Source organism: Dendrobium catenatum, unplaced genomic scaffold, assembly GCF_001605985.2.
Source record: "Dendrobium catenatum unplaced genomic scaffold, ASM160598v2 fragScaff_scaffold_1089, whole genome shotgun sequence".
Lineage (NCBI taxonomy): Eukaryota > Viridiplantae > Streptophyta > Magnoliopsida > Asparagales > Orchidaceae > Dendrobium > Dendrobium catenatum.
The window spans coordinates 1,612,969-1,630,130 of record NW_021319551.1 but is presented as its reverse complement, the minus strand read 5'-3'; the positions used below and the strand labels follow the sequence as shown (position 1 = coordinate 1,630,130).

At 37.9% G+C, this 17,162-nt stretch overlaps 2 protein-coding genes across 2 annotated transcripts; both read left to right on the top strand.

The window, feature by feature from the left end:
* The first annotated feature begins 5,271 nt into the window (after window positions 1–5,271).
* Window positions 5,272–7,331, top strand: LOC110098633 (L-type lectin-domain containing receptor kinase IV.1-like). The gene has a single exon (XM_020825514.2). The coding sequence runs from the start codon at window positions 5,295–5,297 to the stop codon at window positions 7,284–7,286; it is 1,992 nt and encodes a 663-aa protein (XP_020681173.2). The 5' UTR covers window positions 5,272–5,294; the 3' UTR covers window positions 7,287–7,331.
* Window positions 7,332–7,543: 212 nt separating this feature from the next.
* LOC110098649 lies at window positions 7,544–8,431 on the top strand. Its single transcript, XM_020825540.1, has 2 exons — window positions 7,544–7,912; window positions 8,012–8,431. The coding sequence occupies exons 1-2, from the start codon at window positions 7,544–7,546 to the stop codon at window positions 8,429–8,431; spliced, it is 789 nt and encodes a 262-aa protein (XP_020681199.1).
* The last annotated feature ends 8,731 nt before the right edge of the window (window positions 8,432–17,162 follow it).

Genomic DNA, 17,162 nt, shown 5'->3' with positions numbered 1-17,162 from the left:
CGCTATATCATATTTTCATATTTTTTAAAAATAAATTCATTTTAAATCTTTTGGTTAATTCAAAGCCTATAAGCTTATTTAGGTTTTGATTATTATAAATGTTATTGGTTGAGTTGAGTTTTGGCTAATGATTCAATATATGTTGGCATTTTGTTTAAAATAACATTTTGGTTATATAGTGGATTAAGATTGATACATGACTAGACATACAAAAATGATGCCAATCACTAGCTGATGAACGTGTACTCCGCTAAAGCTTAAATAGGAAATATATAGATCTTTATCCATCAAGACAAAAGACGATTATCAAGGAATCACGGACATACTTTTATGTTTATTGGATATGTTTTCTTGTATGTACCAAGTATATAATTTATGTGAAATAATAAGGCACATACACATGAGAGCAAAATTAAGAAAAGAATGCTTCGAAAATCTACTTCAAATGGTTAATCAAGATTTCTTAAGCTCATACAGGATGATCTCTGGGATGATTGAAATCATCTCTGACATTCGTCCATTATGATTGACATCATATTGTATGATTAGTTTAACAACGAAGATTTCATCTAGATGATCTACGTGATGATCAAATTTTATCTCTGCCAATTGTACTATATACGATTAACATCGTATGGTATAATCTGCCATATTAATTCAACTTTGATTTGATCAACTAATCACGAAGATAAATTTAAATAAATTTTCAAATATTATATATAGTATGAAGATATTCATATAGTACAAACAATACAAAATAAAAAATTCAAAATACTTACCTAAATTTGATAAGCGGTTAGGATTTTCATATTAAACAGATCGTACAATATGATCTTAATCATACAGTATGATTTTTTTAAAATATTAATTATATAATTAGCCATTTTAATTGATTTTGCAAATAACTGATCATATAATATGATATGGATTGTATGGTACGATTACTTCAAATTTTTTAAATTTATTTTCTCACTCTCTTGTGTGTGTGTGTGTGCATGGTCATCAAATTAGCATACACCCTTATATGACTTAGACTCAAGAAATATAACATTATAAAAATTAAAAGTACAAACTCTTTCAACACATGCTATTCCACCCAATCTTGAGCCTGGAATAATCTTGAAAGGTGTATGATATACTTGAAATATTAGTACACACATAAATAAATATACAATGCAAATGCTAAGAGAAATGAAAATCCAATCAATAATATTTGTTATCATCAAAATCACACTCATGGAATTCTAGATTGCAAAATTAACACCCGGCCTTCTTTGCTTACATGTAAATGACACATTCATTTCATATTAGTCATGTCATTTTTCAATTTAATGTAAGTGAATATCATATATGAAATATACTTATCTAAGAAATATAAGAAATCTAATCACTATTTATTTACTCCAAATAATCATAGTTTTTTATTAACCTAGTGAAATTCAATAATATTACTGTCAAAATTCTCATAAAATTCATAATTAACATATAAAAAGTTATAAAATAAAAGTGTGATAGATGAGGAGAAAAAACTATCAACTTAAGAAAGATTCAAATCATCATATTCAAAATTATTAAAAAATAAAGTGAGTTTTTGGTTACCTACCATTAATAAAATAAATATCCAAATAGAACTGACAAATGAAAATGCTCTGAGCCCTTTTCTCTCTCTTCTCTCTCTCCTCCTCTCTTCTCTCCTCTTCTTCCCTTCCTTGACGCCTTCCACAACAAGGAAACAAAATAAGGGGGAGGGTAACGAGTGGAGAAAAAAATTATATTAAAAATCTTTTTTAGTTCCTAGTGTCACGATGCTCCAACCCAGCGATGCAATGCTGTATGCTTATTCTAAAGTTACTATAGAATAGAGCATCAGCAACACCGCATAGAATTTCAATGCCCCAGTATTTCTCCCTTCATAGCCACTATGCTCAAAATTACAACATTGCATCACCACAGTTAAAATTTTTTATATTTTCATATTTTCATTTTAAAATTATTTTTAAGATTTTAGGTTGTTACAAGTATAAGGTCTCATATAATCTCAAGAAAGCTCTTAGGAGCATATTTATTGGTGATTTTGATTTCTTATGTTAGAAGATATTCTTGGTTGTTAATATTGATGACACATATTTCTTCCATTAAAATATGGTTAATATCAAACATATAAAGAAAGAAATGCTTTACTAATTAATAGAGTGGGATAAATCCAAGTAGAGTTCAAAGTGTGTTGGGGATTATAATTATGGTACAATTATAGTCAATGCCTTGGAATATTTTTACACTATTATGCAAAGAGCATAAGGACTATCAATTTAAGTACGAATTTGTGCAATCTACTAAAATATTAGTATATTATTTCTAAGATGTCTTAGTTCACCATAAGAATTAGAAGCCATTAAGGAATCACTAATAGTTTTTAGGGCCAGGCTCATTCTATAATAATATCGGTTGGAGGCAAGATGATTCCTAGAACCTACTTGTATTAACTAACATCAATATTGAGTTCTTTGCTTTAGTTGTAGATCATTCTAGGTGGACCTTGGCCCAAACAATGCCTATAGTTATACATGCGGTAAACTTTAAACTTATGACCTATCTTGTTCATATGTTATAGTAACATTGGGATACACATGTGTATATTATTTAATTATATATTTCTTAGTACTCCACTATTGATAGTTATAAGAAGACTTTCATGTCAATGTTCCATGTCATCCCCAAATGTTATACTTGTCATAATTATAACCCAAATGTTGAAATCAATAAGTTGGCTCTATCAGGCTTTAGGCAAAAGCAATTAAACCCCAAATAGGACGTTACATAAATACTATGTATGAAAGTGGGTTCAAGGAGCATAAGATTTATGGTTTATGCACTAATGTCTAACATAATAGGTCAACACGTGCTTTTAATCCTAATAATATTATGTAATACATTTGTATCTTCATATTAATTTGTTTTATGTTATATACTCATTTTAGTATTTATTTTACTAAAATTATATTTTTGAAGACATGATGGCAGAAGGAGATAGAGGTCAAAGGTGATATGCACCACAATGTATTGATTCTATGGAGATTGATGCTCGTCTATCACTTGACGAGGTTCACCTTGCGATTGCCAAGTTAGAAGGATATATAGATCGAACAACACATCCAAATGAGGTACTAAATTCTACGTACCTACTTTATCTATTAAAATAGTTTTAAATGTTAGCCTTCATCTATAATGTTCTATACTTATGATAGGGCATTATTTTGGAGGCCCCATCACATTTGCTTATAGAGAAAAAGTAGCAAATTAGTTGTTCTCACTTCATTAAAGATCTACGGAAAGTAGGCCTATATGATATTATGCATTTGCATATAAGGCATGATCATCATTTACATATCACATTAGTTGAGCGTCAGTCTCATCAAACTAACATATTTATTAATCTATATGTGAGATAGTTATTATATTACATGATATTGACACATTATTAAGTATTTGTATCAATGATCCATCATTAGTACGTCAAAATATATTCGGTGCTAGTAGGAGGGGATGGTCATTACTTTTCTATTATGATGATTTATTTTCTATGCTTATTTTAATCAAATGGCATGCTACGATCTTTTTTTTATGCTTACTTTTAAAAAAATAATACATTATCATCATGATTTTGTCGATCCACATTATATCCTTTCATGATGTCATTACATAGGAAAAAATCAAAAGAGACATAATCAAATTATTCATTTCAATGATAATGAAAGATGATGGCTATTGTTAAACAAGAATGCTCTAATCATTCAAAGAAACTAACTTTCTAAGGGCAGTAAATTAAAAAGCTAATGCATCTTTAGGAATGTCAGCTACAATCATGCAAGTTAAAATATTCCTTTAAAAGGCTTGCTCCCAGTAGCAAAACGAACTGGAGGTAAGCATCCAAAGACCTGCAGCAAAACAAAGCCAGCAACGAGAATTTCCACTTGGTTTCCTCTGTTTTGGGAATTGCAGCGGGAATATCAACAAGATTACTCAAAGTGCTCTCTGGTTTCAATTACTACAGCTGGACTATGATCGTATGGGAAGTTTTTTGCAACTTGCACTTTCTTTGTTCATCAATTATGCAGCTGGATGTACTAGTGCTGTTGCTCCTACCACGTTTTGGTTATTTCACTTAATTTTGTTTTTTTGGGTGGTATAGAAGGGGTATAGTTGTGATTTCTTTCTCTTTGCCTGCATAAGGTTTTGGTCTTGCTTTTGTAGGCTGTTTTCTTTACTTGTATTTTTCACTTGTAATATCATCTTTTTACAGTAATAGATGGGCTTAGGCCTCAAATTTTCCCAAAAAAAAGGGATTTTTACATGCATACCACTTTATAACATATGTATTACATATTTAACACTCAAAACTTAAATATTTCTTATATACCACTTTAATCCAAACTTAACCTCAGAAATACCACTCCGTCTTACTCCGTTCGCTCGGTTTCACCTTCACGCCCGCTTAGCAGTTAAAATCCCTAAAAACTTTCGGCTCTTCCCACCGAACGCTTGAGGAAATCCCGTTCTCCTTCGTCTCTTACCACTGGAAGGAGAAGTAAGGTAAGATCTGCTCCTAAACTCCCCAATATCGTCTATTTTCCCCAATGTTTCTTCAGCTCATTCATCGAATACCGAGCAAATACCGAGTAATACCGAGAAATACCGAGTTGTACTGAGTTTTTCTAGAAAAACTCGGTACAACTCGGTATTTCTAAAAAAAAGTTTTTCTAGAAAAACTCGGTATAACTCACTATTTCTAGAAAAACTCGGTATTTCTAGCAAATACCAATTTTTTTTAGAAAAACTCGGTAAGAAAAAACTCGGTACAACTCGGTATTTCTCGGTATTACTCTGTATTTGTCTTCACAGAGAGTATTTCTCGTTATTGTCAAGCAATACCTAGCAATACCGAGCAAATGCCTAGTAATACCTCGCAATACGCGAACATAGCATTCTCGGGTTCCGGTCTGGGTCAAGTCGTCGGGCCGCGCGGTAAAGAATAAGAGCACGTGGCGACATGTTATTGGCGGCCGAACGTAGCTCTAAGTTTGGTCAGAGGACCTAATAATTGTTCCTTTCTAAGGGCAATAAATTAAAAAGCTAATGCATCTTTAAGAATGTCAGCTACAATCATGCAAGTTAAAATATTCCTTTAATATCCAGTATTTTTTTTTTTTTTTTTTTTAAGAATGGGCAGCCGGCTTTCAACAAGCCAAATTTTGAAAGAAGATGTAGAAACGACAGCGAATCTAAGAGAAGCAGCAATGTTTCCCATGTCTCTCGCCCTCCTCCTCTCGATTACAAAACTCTTATCTTTCGCCACCGCCGCCGATGTCGAAGCCGCCGGATCTTCCTCTGTCTCGAGGTTCGTCTTCAATGGCTTTCTCGGCGCAAACCTCAATCTCAACGGCGCGGGGGAGATCCTGCCCAGCGGCCTCCTCCAGCTCACCAATAACACTCACAAGCAGGAGGTCGGCCATGCATTCTTCCCCACTCCCTTCCTTTTCTTGAACTCCTCCTTGGGGGAGCCCTCGTCGTTCTCCACCTCGTTCGTTTTCGCCATAGTTCCCCAATACTCCGACCTTAGCTCCGAAGGCATCGCTTTTGCGGTCTCCCCATCCGTCAACCTCTCCGCCGGCTTGCCCAGCCAGCACCTCGGCCTTTTCAACCTCAGCAGCAACGGCGATGCCAGTAACCATATCGTCGCCGTCGAACTTGACACCACAGAAAGCAAGGAGTACGGTGACATCAACGACAACCACGTCGGCATCGACGTCAATGGCTTGATATCTGTCGCCTCCGCGCCCGCCTCTTTCGCTCCCAACTCGACGTTCGATTCCCAGTTCGAAAACCTGAGCTTGATCAGCGGCGAGCCGATGCGAATTTGGGCAGAGTATGATGCGAAGAACTTCCAGTTCAATGTAACTTTAGCTCCTCTCCATGTCAAGAAACCCAACTTGCCTCTCCTCTCATCAAAAGTCAATCTTTCTTCGGTTTTACTGCGTGATATGTATGTTGGCTTCTCATCCTCCACTGGCCATGCGGCTGGGTCGCATTACATCCTGGGTTGGAGTTTTGCCCTGAACGGAAAAGCAGAGGAGCTCGATCCTTCTCAACTTCCAACACTACCGATAACAGAAGAAGAGCCCGCTGCTGCTAAGCAATTGGTTATACTTCTTCCGACAGCCGTTGCGGTATTGTTGGTGACCATTTCTATAATTATCGTGGTTGTGCTGTCGAAAAGGAGGAGGAAGTACGCGGAGGTGATTGAAGAGTGGGAAACAGAGTACGGGCCTCATAGATTCTCGTACAGAACTCTCTACAAAGCCACCGGAGGTTTCAGCAACGACAACATACTCGGAAACGGGGGCTTCGGGGAAGTCTATAAAGGTATGCTTTCGAAATCCAAGCAAGAGATCGCGGTGAAGAGGATCTCCCATGATTCAAAACAGGGGATGAAGGAGTTTGGGGCAGAGATCGCCAGCATCGGCCGTCTTCGGCATCGCAACCTCGTACAGCTTCTCGGATACTGCCGGCGACGAGGGAAGCTCATGCTGGTCTACGAGTTCATGCCCAACGGAAGCCTGGACAAATACATCTTTGGGCGAGTAGAGCAATCTCTTAGTTGGAAACAGAGATTTAACATAATCAAAGACATCGCGGCCGGGCTGCTTTACCTGCACGAAGAATGGGAGCAAGTGGTTCTTCACAGAGACATAAAGGCGAGCAATGTACTCATAGACGCCGAATTCAATGGAAAGCTTGGGGATTTTGGACTAGCGAGGCTACACGATCGCGGGGAGACTGGGGAGACGACGAGGGTGATGGGGACATTCGGTTATCTTGCTCCTGAGCTATCCAGGACGGGGAAGTCTACGAGGAGCTCAGATGTGTATGCGTTTGGGGCGTTTCTGCTCGAAGTGGCTTGTGGAAAACGGCCGGTGGAGCTGAGGGGGTGTGGGGTGGAGTTGGTTTTAGTCGATTGGGTGACGGAGTTTTTGAGGAGAGGAGAATTGATGGAAGCGATGGATAGGAGATTGGGGGAGGACTTTGTGTTGGAGGAGGCGGAGATGGTATTGAGGTTGGGGTTGATATGCTCCCATCCGGTGGCGGAGGCCCGGCCGGGTATGATGCAGGTGGCGCACTACCTTCTAGGAGAGGCGCTGCTGCCAGATATGACGCCGGAGGATTTCCCCTTATTTCAGTCGGCTTCGATCAGGAATGCGCTGGTTCTTGGTGCGTCATCCTCGGACTAGCTATTAAGATGTATTAGTACCTAAGTTCCTAAGAATGTACTACTTATTAAGCTTCTACCAATCTCTGTTTTACACGTGTACCTACTAGCCGTCTAACAGGCTATATATATCTCCCTATGTATTAAGAAATGATTTGATCAAGTAAATAAGACTTATGTCTTCTTGTTTACTATCTTCGTATATCTTCCTATTCCTTCTTCTGTTGCTCTGTTTCTACATGGTATCAGGCCTGTCTTCTTCTTCTTCTTGATCAGCAAATGGCTACATCTCAATTAGCTTCTTCTGCCACTGAACAACAGCACAGTGCTCCGGCAGAAACTTCCCACATCTCTCAATCTCTCAAATTCGTGGTGTCTAACCTCAAAACGCTGGTACCAAATCAACTATCAGCTGAGAATTATCCAATCTGGCGTCATCAAATTCTCAAACTTCTCCGCGCTAACGACTTCGATCAATTTCTTGCACCGCCGACGTCTTCCGAGACTTCCTCTGACCCTACAGACGTCTTCACGCACAAGAATTGGCGTTTCATAGACCAGAATCTTCAGGCGGCCATCTGCTCGACAATATCCCGGCCATTACTGCCTTATATCCTTCATCTTGACACTACCTATGAAATTTGGCAGGTTCTTGAAAGCCAATTTCAAGCTACCAGTCAATCCAAGGTGATACAGCTCAAGAATGAGCTACACAACGTCTCCATGAAGAATCTCTCCATGATTTAGTATCTCACCGAGATCAATAAGCTCGTCGATCAAATCGCCTCCGCCGACTCTACCGTCGACACTGAAGATATTGTTCTGTACATCATGAACGGCTTGCCTCCGGCGTATCAATCATTCAAGACCTACATTCGCAACTCACCTCAGCAAATTCGTCTTGAAAATCTTTATGCCATGCTCATCAGCGAGGAAATTTACATTAACGTCGATGCTGCACGCAACCCCACTGACAACAGCCAGCAGGTGGCGTTATATGCTCAAAGAGGTCGCGGCCGTCGATCAAGAGATCGATCGAACCCATCCTCGAACTCATCTAGTCGCCCCAGCCAATCGCAACAACAGCTTCCTACTTGCCAGATCTGCGCCAAGAAGGGTCATATGGCAGATATCTGCTGGCATCGTATGAATGCCTCCTACACTTAGCAACCGAGCAACTCCAAATAGAACAATGCTCTGTTGGTCAACACCGAAAATCCTTCTTACGACTGATACCTTGATTCTGGGGCGTCCTCTCACATGACAAATGCGGCAGACAACCTCCACCAACCCGCTACATATCAAGGAAACGAAGGCGTATTCATCGGGGACGGAAGGAACATACCCATTGCTCATTAGGGCACGGGCATTCTTCCAACCCCGAACCGTAAGCTTCACTTACTAATCTACTTCATGTCCCTAATATCTCTCATAATCTTATATCTATCTCTTATCTTGTTAAAGACAACAACATCTCGATTACATTTGATCCAATGGGTTTTGTGTTTAAGGATCTGATGACAAACCAGGAGCTTCTTCGTGGTCCATGTAGAGCAGGACTATACAAGATCTCTCCAACAGAAACTCAACAGCACCACACCTCTGCGCTTCAGGCGTCCAAGAACCCGATCTTTAGATGGCATGATCGTCTCGGCCATCCTCATCTACGTGTTCTGCAAAACATAGCTCACAGCAATCCTAGTTTACATATTCCTCATTCGTCTTTTTTTCTTGTACTACCTGTATTCAATGCAAATGCCACAAGATTCCGTTTGAACCAGCCAAAACAAGAACTCAATCACCTCTTGAATTGGTTGCATTCTGATGTATGAGGACCGGCACCGGTCACCTCTACTCAGGGTTATAAATTTTTTGTTATATTTGTTGATGATTGTTCTCGCTATACATGGCTGTTTCCAATTGTGCATAAATATTATGTCTCTACTGTCTTTAAAAATTTTACTACTTTTATAGAAAATCAAACTAACTACAAAATTAAAGCACTTAGGACCAATGGGGGTAAGGAATTTATCAATCAGCAAATGCTCAACTTCATTCAATCCAAAGGCATTCAGCTTCAATCCTCGTGTCCCTACACTCCGGAGCAGAATGGGGTCTCCGAACGCAAAAATCGACATATCCTGGAAACAACGAGATCACTCATTCATAAAGCCTCCGTTCCTGCGGTTCACTGGCCCGAAGCCTGCACAACGGCTGTGTATCTGATTAACAGAATGTCATCGTCTAACACATCCAACAAGTCCCCTCTTCAACTTATGTTCAACAAACTACCTGACTACACTCACCTAAGGACGTTTGGTTGCGAATGCTTTCCTCTTCTACCTAAGCACACGCGCACAAAGCTGCAACCGAAGGCTAGCTCATTTGTGTTCATGGGATACTCCGATATACATAAGGGCTATAAATGTTTCAACAGGGACTCTGACCGAATCTTTATCTCTCATCATGTTATATTTCTTGAGGATTCTTTTCCTTTTAACCTAACTACTCTTCCTACTCAGCTCCAGACTCAGGACATACCTCCGACAATGCTTCTACCGGTCTCCAAAGCCTCGGATATTAAAGCGTCTCTCCCTATGAACTCTACACACAGCCCTGAACATCCTATCTACACTCCACCTCAGATCGGGGTATCTAGTCAGTCCAACCCGCCTATAAGCATCACGCCCATTCCGGTCCAGGATCAATTGTTTCAACTTCCCAAACATCCCATGGTCACCAGGCTACAAACAGGGTCCTTAAAACCGTCTTGTCGTCTGAATCTTCTTGCCACTAAATCACCCTTGACTGACCCGGATCCCACAAATTTCTCGGAAGCTAACAAACATCTGGAGTGGCGACAGGCGATGGAGGAAGAGTTCATAGCTCTTCAAACGCAGGGAACATGGTGCCTTGTCCCCCCTCCTCCCAACGCATCGATCCTTGACTGCAAATGGACGTTTCGTAAGAAGTTCAATGCTGATGGCTCGGTAGCTCGGTTCAAGGCACGGTTAGTAGCTCAGGGTAACAAGCAAGAATACGGCATCGACTACGGTGAGACGTTCAGTCCGGTGGCAAAATTGCCCACCATCCGAATTCTATTCACTCTGGCCAAGGGCGGAACTGTTCATGGCATAGGGGGGCAATTGCCCCACCTTTAAAAAAAAAATTTATTAGAGAAGGGTAATTTATTAACTTGACCCCATAAATTTGCTATTTTACCCCTGATTCAACGAACAAAAAATGACGCCCAGTCACGCCTGCCAGGGCTTCTCTCCGCTTCAGTTATTCGCGTGTGTGGAAGCTCGGTGATCCGCCGTTCGTGTCTGGCTTCGTGAATCGCATTATCGCAAGGCTTCATTCATTCGTTGTCGGCAGGATCCTCTTCCCTTCGTGGCTTGACTGGCTTCGTGAATCGCAGATTCGCAAATCGCAAGGGCTTCCGACTTCCGTGAGATCTAGGTTAGTTTTGATTGTTCTGTTTGTTATTTTTTGTTTGATTTTTTGTTATTTTGATGGATTTTCATACCCAAATGATGGTGTGGATTTTTGTGTATTTCATATTTTCATGATTCATGGTGCTTTAATTTTTTTTGCTATATCTATTTTCATACCGAAATGAACAATAAGAAAGGAAAGAAAAGGGAAAAAATCTGATATGCATTGATCTTCTTTCATTTTTGGAATGAGAATATGAGATAAGCCTAACACTTTTTTTTTATAGAATAGCATTATTTGTTATTGCGTTTGATCTTCTTTCATTTTTGCAATATGTAGAAATTTTTTATGCGTTGATCTTCTTTTCATTTTTGCAATTATGTAGAAATTTTTTATGGCGTTGATCTTCTTTCTTTGAATGTTAGATTATTGGCTAACAATTCAAACTAATTTATATTTAATTTTTACGGTAGAATGAATCTAAAAAACATTAAATTAATCTAGAGGAAGTGGAATCCAAGAAATTATTACATTTGGCAAGTTAGGTTGTAATTGCTTATTGGTTGGTAACAAAAACCTAATTCCAACTTAAATGCACCTTTTTGTTAAGAAAAACCAAATTTGTAACGTCGTTTGCATAACTGTATGGGCAAGGTGGTGGTTTCAGGTCAACAACCTTTCATTTTACTTTTTACTTATAATAATATGGAGGGTTATTTTTGATTGAACATAATATTTATATTTCATTTAGGATTTAGGATTCGACGGTTATTATTCTTTTGGTAATAAATTTTATTTTAGGATTTAAAGAAATGGAAGCGTTATTTAAAGAGGAAAGAACGCGAATAGAAATTGAATTTAACATCTTCCAAGCAAGATCCAGGACTCCGACTTCCTATTTGGAATTATGAATGTAAATGATAGAGGATAAGGGAGAATGTGACGGAATGGTTTACTAGATGAAGTTGTCACGTTTTTGTGGTTTTTGAAGTTGTTGTCCAAACATGAATGAAACATATTAAAACTCGTCGTCGATCAGTAAGAGGAGGTTGAAGATAAAACAAACTCTACATCATTATCGTGTTGATTTATTTTAATACAAGTAGTTGACATGCAACTTTCAAGCAGTTAAACAATCGCTTTTCTGAATCAAGTGCTGAGTTCTTCTGTGTAATGTCATGCTAAACCCAGTGATTCTTTTCGTGCTTATGATGAGAGGAAATTGATATGTCTAGCACAGTTATATCCAAGTGATTTTTCTACAATTGAGGTTATTGCTCTTAAAAATCAATTAGCAACGTACATTATCGATATGCGGACCAGTGAAGAGTTCTCCTCTCTAAGAAGCATTGCTGATCTTGCAAAGCAGATTGTTAAGTTCAAGAAGAATGATGTGTATCCTTTGGTTTACAAACTTATTACTTTATCATTAACCTTACCAGTTGCTACTGCTACGGTGGAGAGAGCATTTTCAGCCATGAAAATTATCAAACATCGATTGCGTAGTAGGATGGGTGATGATTGGCTCAACGATTGTCTTGTGCCTTACATTGAAAAAGATGTATTTGATTTGATTCCCAATGAAGATGTTATCCAATATTATCAAAAAATGCAAAATAGATTGATAAAATTGTAATGATTTTTAATTTTCCTATCATAATGGAATACATGATTTCACTTTGAATTATATCATCTTTTTTTTTTATATTAGTCTATTATACAAAGAAAATTTTGCCCCCCCTAAGATGAAAGGCTGGTTTCGCCCCTGACTCTGGCTATTACCAAAGGTTGGACGGTTCAACAGCTCGATGTCTCCAATGTGTTTTTTTACGGTCAGCTCACAGACACGGTATACATGGCGCAGCCAAGAGGCTTCATCGACAATACTCATCCGAATCACGTATGCTGGCTTCGGAAATCAATATATAGCCTTAAACAGGCTCCACGCCAGTGGTACATAACCTTCACTAACTATCTTCTCACGATCAGCTTCAAGCACATCCAAGCTGATCTGTCTCTCCTCACGTATCAACAAGATCATACGCACATCTTCCTCCTTGTCTACGTCAACGACATCCTCGTCACTGGCAACAACCAAGAGACGATACACAGAGTGCTGTCCAAGCTACACTACAAATTCAACATGAAAAATCTCGGACCTGCTCACCATTTTCTTGGAATTAAGATTCAAAAACTTCCAGATAAGTTCTTCTTGCCTCAATCATCCTATGCGGCATCAATTTTAAACTCTGTAAATCTGACATCTTGCAATTATCTTGCAAATCCGTCTTGTACCAAACTTCTGATCCAAACTTCCATGGATGCAACACTCTCCGAGCCTAGCACATACATACGTGTCACAGGATCTCTACAATACCTGACGCTAACCCGTCCAAACATAGCCTACGCGGTTAACATGCTCTCTCAACATATGCACGATCCCTCCTCTCAACACATCTATCTCTTAAAAAGGTTGCTGCGGTACATCAAAGGAACGCTGACTCTTGGATTACCTATTGTTCAAGCTCCGCTCACACTGACTACTTACTCTGATGCTGATTGGGCGAGCGATACTACAACAAGGAAGTCTACTACCGGCTACTGCACATTCTTAGGTGATACTCTGATCTCATGGGCAGTTAAGAAACAATCAACGGTTTCCCGGTCGTCCACAGAATCGGAGTATCGCGAGCTAGCGGCTGCCATCGCATATACAATTTGGCTCAAGAGACTCCTCACGGACTTCCTCATTCCACAAAATCAGCCCATTGATCTGTTATGCGATAACATGTCTGCAATCGCTCTGGCTCACAATCCAGTGTTCCACGCAAGAACCAAGCATATTGAGATAGATCATAGATTCATCCGTGATCGCATTCAAAACCAGGTCATTCGTCTTCTTCCGATCGGCACCACTCACCAGCTTGCCGACATTCTGACCAAGCCACTGTCAACTCCAAGGTTCAAAGAGTTACGGTCCAAACTGACCATTGAGACGAAAGCTCAGTTTGACGAGGTATATTAGTACCTAAGTTCCTAAGCCTGTACTGCTTATTAAGCTTCTACCAATCTCTGTTTTACACATGTACCTACTAGCCGTCTAACAGGATATATATATCTCCCTATGTATTAAGAAATGATTTGATCAAGTAAATAACACTTCTGTCTTCTTGTTTACTATCTTCGTATATCTTCCTATTCCTTCTTCTGCTGCTCTGTTTCTACAAGATGTAGCATGGATGAGATGTCTCTAACTTTGGAGAAATTAGGAATAAATGTTGTCTGGAGATTAATTAGAATGTATCATGTCATCTTTTTGCTCGGTGTTGCGGCTCGATACTAATTGGTACCACGGCTCGATACAGCTGACGTGGCGCATTCTGGTTGGTCTTCGAACAACATTCTATGTCCGGTTTCTACACTGAATAATTTCTCCTAATTTTGTGGGTAAATGAGTGAGGTCGAGCTCAAGCCAGCTCTAAGTTGAGCTTAAATTTGATTAATTAGTCCTGTTTGAGCTCAAACTCGAGCTTTATTCCATGAATTTGATTTGACTCATTTACTATGAAAGAGAAAAAAATGAATATAATATAAGTAATTATTATAACAAAATGATTAAAATAATGAGAAATGAAAAGAAAAAATAATAAATAATAACTTAGCATAAGAAGATGAGATATTGTTTAAATATTTTTAATTATTTTATACTTAAAATCTTGAATGCTAATATATTTTAACTTCATTTTATACTAATATTTTTTAAACTAGTAAGCTCGTGAGCTAACAAGTCGAGTTAAGGTTGGCTCAAGCTTGACTCATTAGCTCGTAAATTTTACCCACGAACAATTTATCGAGTCGAATACGAGCCAGCTTATAAGTCAGACTAGACTCACTTACATCACTATCTCTAACATTGAAAATACAATATATTAACAAATATGTTGTAAAATATGAAAATACCTAAAGATTGCAAGGCTGTGTGAGTTGCCTTAATGTAATTTTTGGTTGTGAAAAAACTGAAAATTGTTGAATAATATATTAAGACGATGATGAAAAAATTTGAAATCATATAATTATATAAATATGTACTTTTCGTTCAATATTTTATTTTATTTTTTTTTGAAAAATTTGGGCAAAACCAGTATATTAATCAAAAGAGGTTACATGCAAAAATAAAGAACTAAGGCCTCAAATAAAAAGAGGATGGCTTAGAGAAGCCCAAAATAAAAAAGAAGCAAAAATTACATGCTATGAATTTGACATTTTGAGTACAGGAAAATAAGCAAAATAGCAAGATCAGATCCCACAAAGCCTGGACTCAGGAAAGTAGCTTGAGTGTCGAGAACCCCTGGTTGCCCCAAAGGCCGTCCACAGGGAGCCTGCATTTGGGTACATCGTAATCCAAGGCAATACCCGCAGGCAAAGCCAATCGAAATTTAGCGTCATCCACGAAGGCCCCAGAGAAAATTTCATAATAATTCTGACAGTGAAGCATAATTTTTCCATTTAGTAACTTTCTCAAAAACCGCCCTTTTAATAGCCAAAGCAGTGGTGATTTGGCTATGAGAGGAAGATCCAAATCTTCTTTTTCGTTCAATATTTAAAAATAAATAAATAAGTATCCAATCTTTTTTTTCCTCTCTTTTTTAAGTATATGTTAAAAAAGGAAAAGAAAGAAAAATTCTAGGCAGAGATGATCGAATAGGCAATGAGAAACGACAATGGTCATGGAACCCAACATTATCTTTACTTTCTTAATAGAAAGTACATTAAATTTTCAACTATATTAAATCTATAATAATTTAAAAAATATAATAAATAAATAAATAAGATAATCTAAAATGAAAAAAAAAAAGATTTAACAAATATGTGTCCATTTGGGTCAAATGTAGCATTTTATAAAAATAATTTTGAAGCTGTTATTGAGAAATTAATATTTTTAAAAGCTGTCATAAATATTATAAATATATCATTTTTAAAAATTTTGAACAGTTTTTTTTAAAGCTATCACACATTAGCAATTTTAATTGTAAAAAACAGTTTTCTAATTTATAAAAAATAGCAAAAAATTAATAGCTAAATAAAACTATGATTGAGATATGAAAAATAAAATTTTGAAAAAACTATCTCAAATAGATCTTATGTATGGGATAATTGGTTTGATGTGCATCCTATATCATAAATCATTATATTAGCATTAGAAGTTTTTATAATGGTAACCGATATAATATTGGTATTATGGAATAAGTTATTTTTCATAATAAGAACTTTTTGGGTCATATAAATCTTTTTTAATGATTAAATTTTTATCAACTGGTTTTTTGTAGATTATGTGAATATTTTAGTAATTTTGTATCAATTAAACATCATAAAGTGAATTTTAATTGAATTCAAGATGTTTTATGAGATTTTTTCATTAATTTTGATAGAGATCATATAATTTAGGGGATCTTATAAAAAATTCTCACTACAAACTTATTCCTTATTATTACTGGCTGCATGATGGAATATTGTGGCGGTAAAGAGATATATGGTTTAATGTCCTAGCTTTGTATGAAGGTTCAGTACACGTGCAGACAAGAGATAAGGGTGCAATGTCATAAGGACAAAAAAATTTATGTGAAAAATTCTGAAAAGGGGAAAAGTCATGGGGCCTGACTTAGTTAAATGATGTCCTTCCTTGGGGGAAGGCCTTGCTTAATGTAGAAAATATATAAAATGTAAAACACATTATTTGGTGAGAGTTGGAAGAATCCATTGAAGGGAGTTGGAAGAATCCATTGATATGACAATAGTTCTAAAAACATGTTAGCCTATTCATTTGGTCGGTATGACCATAGTCGAGCGATGAAGATCTGAGGGGATGTAGTCAGACGACTGAGGTAGAGGGAACCATTATTGGATGATAAAGGTCAAAGGAACCACAGTTGGTTGGAAACGGTTGTCAAAGGGACCGTTGTGGCGGGTGATGAGGGTTGGAGGGACCATAATCCGCGAGAACTGGAGTTGGAAGGATCGTTGTCGATAAGGGATGTTGGTTAAAGGGTCTGTAGTCGGTGGGCGACGGAGGTTAGAGGGACCATACTTGGCCGGCAATGGTGGTAGGAGGGATCATAGTCAGGGGGTGATAGTGGTCAAAGGGACTATAATTGACAGGCAACAGAGGTTGAAGGGATCGATCAGACGAAGGCCCGATCATGGCTATTGGATGGTGGTTCGAAGATGATGGTCAGAAAACAATCCAAAAATGATGGCCTGGTAGCGAGGGTTCGCTAGGTTGGAGCTCCGAGAGGCTTTAAGCCTCAGAGCTCCCTTGTCTCTCTAGCCTACAGTTTAACCCTCAAAAAGTCTCAATCTCCTCTCATGTGGAAAGAGGGGGTCTATTTATAGATTTTGATAGTGTCATATTTTATAAATATGCAGAAGACTAACTTAAATAAAACCAAGATGAAGCTATTTT

What these genes read in the sequence shown, in the direction of transcription:
- LOC110098633 (XM_020825514.2), top strand. Translation starts at nt 5,295, where the DNA reads ATGTTTCCCATGTCTCTCGCCCTCCTCCTCTCGATTACAAAACTCTTA.
- LOC110098649 (XM_020825540.1), top strand. Translation starts at nt 7,544, where the DNA reads ATGGCTACATCTCAATTAGCTTCTTCTGCCACTGAACAACAGCACAGT. An exon ending in CTACCTATGAAATTTGGCAG is followed by an intron (nt 7,913 to 8,011) that starts GTTCTTGAAAGC and finishes TCCATGATTTAG; the next exon opens with TATCTCACCGAGATCAATAA.